Below are 8,597 nucleotides of genomic sequence, written 5' to 3' on the forward strand. Positions count from 1 at the left end.
GAGTGCCCGGCTGAGACCTCTGTGCTCCAGGACGCAGCAAGTCACTGCGGGGGGAAAGCACCCACTGTCACTGTCCACACTGACACCTTATCGCTGCTGCGTCGTGGGGAGCAGCTTGGTGTGAGCCAGCAGGGCCTCGAATGCCACAGCAGAGTCGGAAGGGCTCTTAAATTCTCATTCCCCTAAAAAGAAACAGGAACAACCCCAGTTGGGGCTGCAGCTCACAGCAGCTGATGTTTTGCTCTGGCAGCCAGCTCTGCCTGAGCCTCCAAGCAAAGGAGCCAGCCTGGGTCTAGCTGGGTTTATTCTTTATTAGGCAGTGGTGCGAGCCGGGCTGTGCTCAGCTCCGGTCGGCAGGTGAGAGCTGGCAGTGCGAGGTTCGGGCGCGGAAGGGGTTACCCCACGCTCAGCGGGCGTAGGGCAGTCTGGACAGCGCTTGGGGTGATGCATAGGGCCCGTTCCCGAGTGATACCCGGTCAGGTACTGCCAGGTGCTGAGTGGGGCCCTTCTGCCCCGACAGGCCACTCAGGAGCTGGATTCTTCTGTTGGTCAGTCTGTGCTTTGTGTGTCCATCAGTCAGGAGGTGCCTTTGTCCCCAAAGTCCCCAGAGTGTGTGGTGCCATTCAGTGTTTGCTGGTCGTGAGCTTTATTACGATGCCGAGCACAAGCACTGCGACAGCCACGGTCCCTGCCAGCCCGCGCCGGAGAAGCAGCTCTTTCATGGGCATGACGGTGCCTGGAGCTGGTGGGGCAGGCGCTGCTTCCTGGGGCTGCGGCTGGTACGTTGGTCCCTCGATCCTGGTGACGCCCACGAGCGTGATGCCATTCTGGGCATCCATTCCCGCTGCAACAAGAATGAGGTAGGGTTACCGAGGGCTTTTGGGGAGGTGGAGGGTTTTCTCCTAGGGCTGAAAGCACTTTATAGACCATGCCTGGCCTGCTGAGAGTGGCACCACAGTCTTGCAGGGATCTCCAGCCCTCGGCAAGCAGGGTTTAGCCAAGCTTTAGTGGGGTCCCAGTGTTTCCAAGGTGAAAACTCCCCAGGGTGTCTCTCCCCAGATAATCCCCCTCTGCCAACATGCTTCATCTCCTAAGGTCCCGTGGCTGTAGTTACTGTTTGCCTCCCTTTCCCCAAGGCTTAAGGGGCAAAGCTCTAGGGAAACCCTTTCCCGCTAGCTTGGACACAAACACCATGCGCACAGCCTTGAGAGGTGCCACGGTGCCCTGGCGTGGGATCCCTCGGTGCCGGGGCTGCTAGCCTGGGGAGCATCCCAGCATGACGCAGGTTCGCTGAGAGCGGCACGCCGGCGCACAGTACCTATGCACCCCCGCACCGCCGCATGGGGCGGGGGGGCCGGCCCTGGGCCGCAGGGCAGAGCCTTGCAGGGTGCTTCGGGACCTGGGTTCAGCTCCTCTGCTGACTGCTGGGTCACTCCTGCACGGAGCTGAGCCTAGGGGAGGGAATACATCGAGTTTAATGAGCAGCACCTGGTGCGGGATGGGAATTCCCCACCAAGCAAAGCTGCCATGCTGCGTCTTGCACAGCTGGTCTGGTGAGAAATGGCACTCTGTGGCTGAGAGATGCACCCGAAATAACCAAGAAATGCTTGCTGGTGCAGACGCCAGTGCTGCTACTGCATAACGTGGTGCCCAGTGGCTGCAGCCCAGGTGAGCAGAGCTGGGTTATGCCTTGGTGGCCCCATCTAATCTGTGCTTCATGCCTCAAGTCAGGCATGGCACAGAGAGAAACCCCAAGGCGCGCGTGGCACGTGGGAGGGTTACCTCCTCGGCCGCCCTCTTCCAGTCCATGCGGACGATGTAGGCGACGAAGCAGCTGCAGAGGATGGAGACGCAGATGAGCATGCTGAGCCAGAGACCTGTGGAGGGAGGCCAGCGTCAGCCAGCTGCCGCAGCTGGGCAGAGCTGTGACAGCCAGCGTCTCGCGGCAGGAAGGGACACCTCGCCCCAGCGCCCAGGTCAGCAGGGATGGGGCCAGCCACGAGCGCCTGCTGCGGAGCTGCCTGGCAGACCCAGCCGGGCACTGCTGCCGTGACGGGGCCACAGTCGGGAGGGTTGTGATGAGCCGTCGGTGGGATCGCAGCGGGGGAAGCCGCATCCCAGCCGCGGGGGATTTGGGGGCAGGGTGTGGGGCCATGTTTCAGCACGGCGGCAGAGGGATGCCAGCCCTCCCCTCCCGTCGGTACCTATGACGCCGATCTTGGCCACGAAGAGGAGCACGCCTCCCACAGGCAGGCCCACGCCATAGTAAGCCACGGCGTTGAGGATGGCACCGAACTTCTGCTTGCCTATGCCTCTGAGCACCCCGCCGCAGGCGCCCTGCGAGGCAGGAGAGCGGGAGAGGGACTGGAGCGAGGGCCGGGGCCTCCATCCCGGGGTGTCCACCTGGGCTGAATTCAGGGTCTGCCCCCGCCTTGGGGCAGCCGCTGTGGGGCGCCTGGAGAACCAGCCCCAAGGGCAAGGTCCCTCCCTCCTCAACCCCAGCCCTTCCCAGGGCCTGTGACTGCCGAGGGCTCTCAGGGAATTGTAAGGTCCCCTATCAATTGTAGCAGTATCCCTGAGGACTTACACACGTGGCTTCAAATAAGTGGAAGACAACATAGACGGGCATGACCCAGGCCACCAAGTCAATGATCTCCCTGGGGACAGAGAAGAGGCAACGGTTATTTTGGGGAACCGGCTGCTGCTCTGTGCACGCTGGGGCCGGGAGCCAGGGCACTCACTTGTCACTGGTAAAGATATAGCCCAGCACATCCTTGGTGGCTGCTAAAATGGCCCCCACTGCTATGCAAAATCCCCCTGAAAAACAGAGCAAAGGGTTGAGCCTGCTGCAGAGGGGGAGCCGGCCCTCGCCCCGCGCTTGGAGGTGTGCTGCCAGGCTGGCCCTGCGCCCGCAACACCGGCAGGACACGGAGGGTATTAAAGGGCAACTTGGGTGCATTGCAGGCAGAGGACTGCAAAACGTGCCCTGCTTTGGGGGGTCTGGAGCTAGCCTGGCATGGCCAGAGCGAGGGATGAGTGGTGGGAAGGGCTGGGTCGGGTGCTCGGGCTACCTCACCTGTGCACAGCAGACAGGTGGAGGAAGATCTCTTGGCTGTCTCCATGTCCCCAGCGCCAAGCGCGTTGCCCACCTGGACGCTGGCAGCTGTGCCGAGCCCTAGGGGAATCTGTAACCACAGAGCGCTGATGCTGACGTGTGCGGCTGGGTGACACCAGGCCCTGTGGTAACAGGCCATCGCAGCCAGAGGAACAGCAAAACAGGGACCCAGCAGAGCAAGGGCAGAAGGCTGGGGTTTAATTTAAAACATATCCCAGGAGGGACAGGCAGGAGCAAGGAGTGACTGAAGCACAGAGGGGGAAGAGAGGAGACCTGAATTTGTTGGAGTTGATTCTTGCTGGAGCCTGTACTGAGACTGTTCCTATGGAGGCCTAATCTTAAATAATAATCTTCACACCTTACCATGTAGGCAACCACAGACACCTCATAGATGATGGACTGTGCAGAGAGCTCAACGACGCTCAGCAGGCCTGAAAGGGAGAGGAGTCGGCGGTGAGTTCAAGCGCCCGGCAAAGAGAGCGCTCTCGGCCCCCGCTGACCCTCGCCAGCCACCGGACACAGCACCCTCAGACGCGCCCTGCCCACCTCCGTGTAGCTCCTTCTCTCCACTGACCTATCAAGAAGCTCCCGATTTCGTAGGTCCACCACTCAATGCACATCATGAGCATGCTGGGGACAGCTAGTGAGGTGAAGCTGTCCCAGTCCAGGAGGCACTCCCTGGACCAGCCTGGGGAAAGGAGACGAGAAATGTTGCCTGACAGAGGAGCAAACTGGCCAAGTTTTGCATCTCCGAGAATGCTTGAGGCAGCCAACTGTGCCTTTCACACTGGGACCCCCGTGTAAAGCCCCCGAGTCAATGCTCATCAACTTGGCAGAATCTCCAGCAATGGTGGGTGTATGTACATGCTCTGCTGCTGCATTGCTGGGGCCCGCAGAGCTGTGCATCTTCAGCTGATCCCTCTAGGACCAGAGCATCCAAGGAGAGCCTTGCACCTACGTCTGGGTTGCTTCTGCTTTGGGACCAAACCCAACAAGGCTTCAGCAGAAAGTTTCAGTCTTCAAGAATTAATGTTTACTGCCCAGCGTAGTGCTCATGCATCACGTGCTGCCACCGAAGCAGCACAGTGCTCCAGGCAGAGGTTAATATTACACCTTTAGGACTAACAAAATGCACTTGATAGAAATGGTGGAAGATTTACGGACATTCAGGTAAAGCAGGAACAGAGGGGCACATGGGAAGATGCCTTACCTCCCCATGTCTCCACATGTAGCTTCTTGCCTACAATATACAGGAACAAGAAAATGGTTTGAGAATACTGAGCAACGGTGTTAGCCCAGGCTGAGCCCCTGGAAAGGAAACGAGAAATGCTGTCTGTGTCCTGTTCACACCTCCCCGGCACAACCGCTCCTGCTCTGACGGTGACGGAGCGCAACGTCCTGCTGGCCCCCAAGGGTGCTGGCGCCGCTGCAGTCAGGGCGCACAGCCGGGCTGCCCTGGCTAAGGGCTCCCAGTACCTGGCTCCAGCCCCTCATGGGCCAGGGCATTGGAGGACAAGCATGCTGGGGCAGCTGTAGCACCTTGGGCATTAACTCCCGGATCTGCAGCTTCAGGAATTGGTCCCTTCGTGAGGACAAACCAGAGTCCTGGCTGAGTAGGAATAATCTTATGTTTCAAAACATAGATGAGCTGTTTCAAGCTAGGCTCCCAAAGTGAGTCCTTTTTGAAAATACTGTGTTTCTCAGGGTAAAAGCCTGTTTCCTTTAAGCCACTTGCTGTTTGGGGCCCTTGGGATGAAGCTGCAGTTACAGGGTGTCATTTTTTTCCCCCCCGTGGGACTCAAGTGCTACTCACGCAATGCCCAAGCCCAGCACATAGAGAAAGATGCAGTTTGCGATCACGTTGACGGCGTTGCCGAGGATGCCACTCAGCACTTGGGGCCACATGATCATCTGTAAGGAAGAGGAGGTGGGCCTGCATCATTGTTGTGAAAGCCTCGGAAGAGAGATCCAAAGGCCCCTGCTGGGCCCGTTCTCAGTTCAAAGAGTAAACTTGTGACGTTAGTCACCTACTTTGAAAATGATTGAGCTGGAGGTAAATCCCCAATGTGGGAAAGTGCAAAGGAAGGTCCATCAGGCAGACAGGTACAACTATCCATGTGACACGAGTGATCTCCAGGGAAGAGCCTGGAGCCACCAGCAGTGGCAAGCACAAAAACCCAGGAGTGCGGCTGAGGGGAGCCCCAAGCCCATGCCCAGGGCAGAAGATGACCCTCCGTAGATGTGAGTGTTGTGGGACACCTACCTGGTTCTGCAGGTATCTCGTCTCCAACTGATACAGAAAAACTGCCTGAAAAGCAAATTGGTGCATGAGACGAGGCCAACACTCAGTGTGGGTTGCGCTGCTGTGGCTGAAAACGAGAGCTGCACAGCCGCTCTGTGCCCAGCTGCAGCCCTGGTGCTGCCCCGCGCTCTGCGGCTTGGACCTTCCTCCCAGGCAGAGCCTGCTCCTCGCAGCACCATGCAGCAAGCCGCAGCCCACAGGGACCACGGGGCCGGGCAGGACACAGGGCTCTGTGCGTACGGACTTACGGGAAGAGCAGGAATGAACGCCATCACGTAGAGCTGGGTTAACCTGGGGGGACACGAGAGGACACAGTCAGCGAGGGGGCTGAGGCTGCCACCCCCCCCCCCCCAGGGAAGGACAAGGTGTTGGTGTTGGAGACTGTCCCGGCCGTGGGGCTGCCCAACCTGGAGACCTCAGGGTCCTGGCGGATGAGGAGCAGGAGCTGCTCGATGTTGATGAGGATGGCGCAGCAGGGGAGGCAGCACAGCAGGAGGATGAGGGTGGCACGCTGTAGGATCACCCCCACACGCCGCAGGTTCTTGCTGCCATAGGTCTGCGAGGCAAGAGTGGGGCAGTGAGCCCTGGCATGCCGGCGAGCCGCTGCGACCGTGGAGCAGCCCCGACCCCAGCTCGTCCTGGAGACCACTTGGGAAGGACTCGGTGTTTCAAGGAGAGCTCGGACCTCCCTGCCAGCTGGCTGCGGGATTGCTGCTCAGGGCCAGACTTCCCCAGCTCCCCGCACAGCAGCTTGCTCGTGCAGCCTGGGCTCCCGCAGCACGGTCCTGCCTCACGCCGTGCCGTAAACCCCAGTGTCTCCAGGACCAACGTTAGCATCTCATACCCACCTGGGATATCAAGGTGTCACATGCTGAAGACAAACCATATCCTACAGAGATGGCAGTAACATTTATAACCTGGAAGAAGCAGAGGAATAAAAAAAAATAGTAAATGTGTATAATATTAGACTTTCAGGTAGGGAGAGTTGCTAAAAGGCAAAGTGGGAGTCTAAAGTCTCCTTGGTCCTTGTCTGTCTCCATGTCACAGGACAGGTCCCCCTATCTCCATAACCATATTGCAGTGTTATCGGGTCAGAGCTGGTGCCTGGCCAGGTGCTAAGGCAGCGCCACAGAAATACTTACAGCGATGGCCAGTGTGACAGAGGCCAGTTCGACCTTCCCCAGGTGGCCACAGAATATGGAGCTGACAAGGTGGATCAGGAAAATCATGAGCTGGTTCACGATCTAGGTGCGAGGAAGAGGAGACGGGGAGAGACGGAGGTGAGCAAGGGGCGGCCGTGCTGGAGGCAGAGACCTGGCAATGCTGCTCTCCTCCTGGGCCTGAGCAGGGCCCAGGACAGGAGGGTAGCTGTACGCATTCACCAGGATATAACTAGTCAAGCAAACAAATCCCTCGTGGCGCCTCGGATAAAACTGATTTGAGGTTTCTGCCCCCTTGCTAGGCATTTAGTAGTGCTCCACATCCATCTTCTCCAGGAGTGTCTTGCATCGTTTTGGCTCCACTGGCCGAGGAACCCACTCCCTGCTGTGCCCACGGCATCGTGCTGCAGCTGAAGCCACCCCGACCTACTCTACTGACGCGCCAGTACTCTCCACCTTGGATCCCTACCAGTGGCCCTGCCAGCACCAGCAGCTTCTTTGTGTCCTCCCAGAAGTTGTCCGGGATCAGACGTTGAAACCAGTGGCGTTTCTTCCCGCAGCTGCCAGGTGCAGGATCATGAGTGCTGCTGGCCATCACCTCGCTGAAGCCGTTCTCCTCGGGGCAGTTCGCCTGCTTCATGTTGCGGCTCTGCTAGGAGAGTGAAAGAACCCTCCTTCTCTGCACGCCGTTAAAACCGTCGAGTGCCCTGCCTCGCGAGGGTAAGCAATGTGTAACCACGGCAGGGTGAACTTCAGCCAGGGCTGAGCAAGCCGTCCGCGTGCTTCCTGCTGCCGACGCTGGTGCGGCGATGGGGATCGTGGGCAGCGGGCTGGGGTCAGGGCAGGACATGCTGCCGGGCTCACGGCTGGGGCAGCCAAGCGAGGGTCCTGCCTGCCGATGTGGGCAGCACAGAGGAGCCCAGCTGCGTGGGTCCACCGGTGTAAGGCGCTTGCTGCCTGCCCCGAGCCAGCGCGTTGTGGGGGAGCCTTCCCAAATCGCTCCCACAAGCCCTACAGAGCTGCCCGCTTACCTCCTGCTGCTGGCACAGCCCTGCTGCGCTGGTAGCGTGTCCTGCCCGGTTCCCAAGCGGCTGGCAACTGCCAGCAGTTTGGAAACAGTTGCTAGCGGGTCGTCTGGCTGCCCCGTGGCGCGCTGCCCCTGGCCAAGCCCACACAGGCTGCCTGGGGGGCTGCGGTTCCTTTACCGCTGGCAGCCAGGCAGAACAAGGGCTGCGTAAAGGAGCCTGCAGCCCCCTTGCCCAGCGCCAGTTCTCGCACCCACCTACCTTTCTCCTACTCTGCTGTGGCTCTGCTAGCTGGCAGGCTGAAGGGTTGCTCTCCTCTTCCAGCTGAGATGGAGGATTCATGGGTCCCTGTGCTGTCTCTCGTGAGCTCCTGCCTCCAAGTGCTTCGTCTGCAGTGGCTGGGCTGCTGCCCGTCTCAGCCCTTCTCATCGCAGCACGGTGGCGGCCAAAACAAGCCAGCCCCATTGGCTCCAGCTGTTGGCCTTGCACAGTGTGCACAGCGTCGGGTTTCACCAGCACTGCTCTGCCAGGCCAAATATAGCGTCCTGCTTTGGCCCACCGCAGGGCAAGGGAGGTGGAAGAGCGCTACCACGGTGTTTACAGACCTCTCCTGCAAAGCGGTAGGTGGGCTCTGGCAGGCAGGGCCTGGGGTAGTCCGCATGGCAGAGCAAGGCAGATTTCCTCCTCTCCCCAAGCTTCAGTCCCAAAATGTTTCAAGCTGATTTACTATGTGTTATTTCTCCTTTTTTTTTTATTTCCAGCCTACAGGTGACCAGCTCTATGGGCCAGGAGACCTGCAGGGTGGCTGAGACCAGCAAGGAGTTGCCATGCGCAGGCTGTATGTGGCATTCGCCTTGAATGATTGAGCACTGCTACACCACCGTGCCAGCAGCCTTCCTGCCACTGCACAGTCGCAGGTAAGAGGGGGAGCCCAGCAGCCAGCCTGTCCTGGGACAGGTCCTGCGAGCCCCCGGGGCTGCATGTTGAGGCAGGCA

General features: G+C 59.4%; 1 protein-coding gene across 1 annotated transcript; it reads right to left on the minus strand.

Annotated features, from left to right (window-relative positions):
- Positions 1 to 463: 463 nt before the first annotated feature.
- LOC106496041 (multidrug and toxin extrusion protein 2-like) lies at positions 464 to 8,031 on the minus strand. The gene is made up of 18 exons (XM_013956623.2): positions 7,864 to 8,031; positions 7,047 to 7,226; positions 6,560 to 6,661; positions 6,266 to 6,334; positions 5,825 to 5,973; positions 5,666 to 5,708; positions 5,379 to 5,423; positions 4,929 to 5,026; positions 4,326 to 4,423; positions 3,690 to 3,803; positions 3,479 to 3,546; positions 3,077 to 3,185; positions 2,742 to 2,817; positions 2,588 to 2,657; positions 2,205 to 2,337; positions 1,783 to 1,877; positions 1,319 to 1,451; positions 464 to 844 (listed from the first exon to the last, which is right to left on the minus strand). The coding sequence occupies exons 1-18, from the start codon at positions 8,029 to 8,031 to the stop codon at positions 624 to 626; spliced, it is 1,971 nt and encodes a 656-aa protein (XP_013812077.2). The 3' UTR covers positions 464 to 623.
- Between the last annotated feature and the right edge of the window lie 566 nt (positions 8,032 to 8,597).

The sequence above is a fragment of the Apteryx mantelli genome, chromosome 22 (genome assembly GCF_036417845.1).
Source record: "Apteryx mantelli isolate bAptMan1 chromosome 22, bAptMan1.hap1, whole genome shotgun sequence".
Taxonomy (NCBI): domain Eukaryota; kingdom Metazoa; phylum Chordata; class Aves; order Apterygiformes; family Apterygidae; genus Apteryx; species Apteryx mantelli.

Excerpts from the sequence above, each read along its gene's own strand:
- LOC106496041 (XM_013956623.2), bottom strand. The coding sequence starts at position 8,031 with ATGAGAAGGGCTGAGACGGGCAGCAGCCCAGCCACTGCAGACGAAGCA. Across the intron at positions 3,186-3,478 it reads TGTCTGTGGTTGCCTACATG|ATTCCCCTAGGGCTCGGCAC; the intron begins GTAAGGTGTGAA and ends CTGTGGTTACAG. Across the intron at positions 2,658-2,741 it reads TATATCTTTACCAGTGACAA|GGAGATCATTGACTTGGTGG; the intron begins GTGAGTGCCCTG and ends CTCTGTCCCCAG.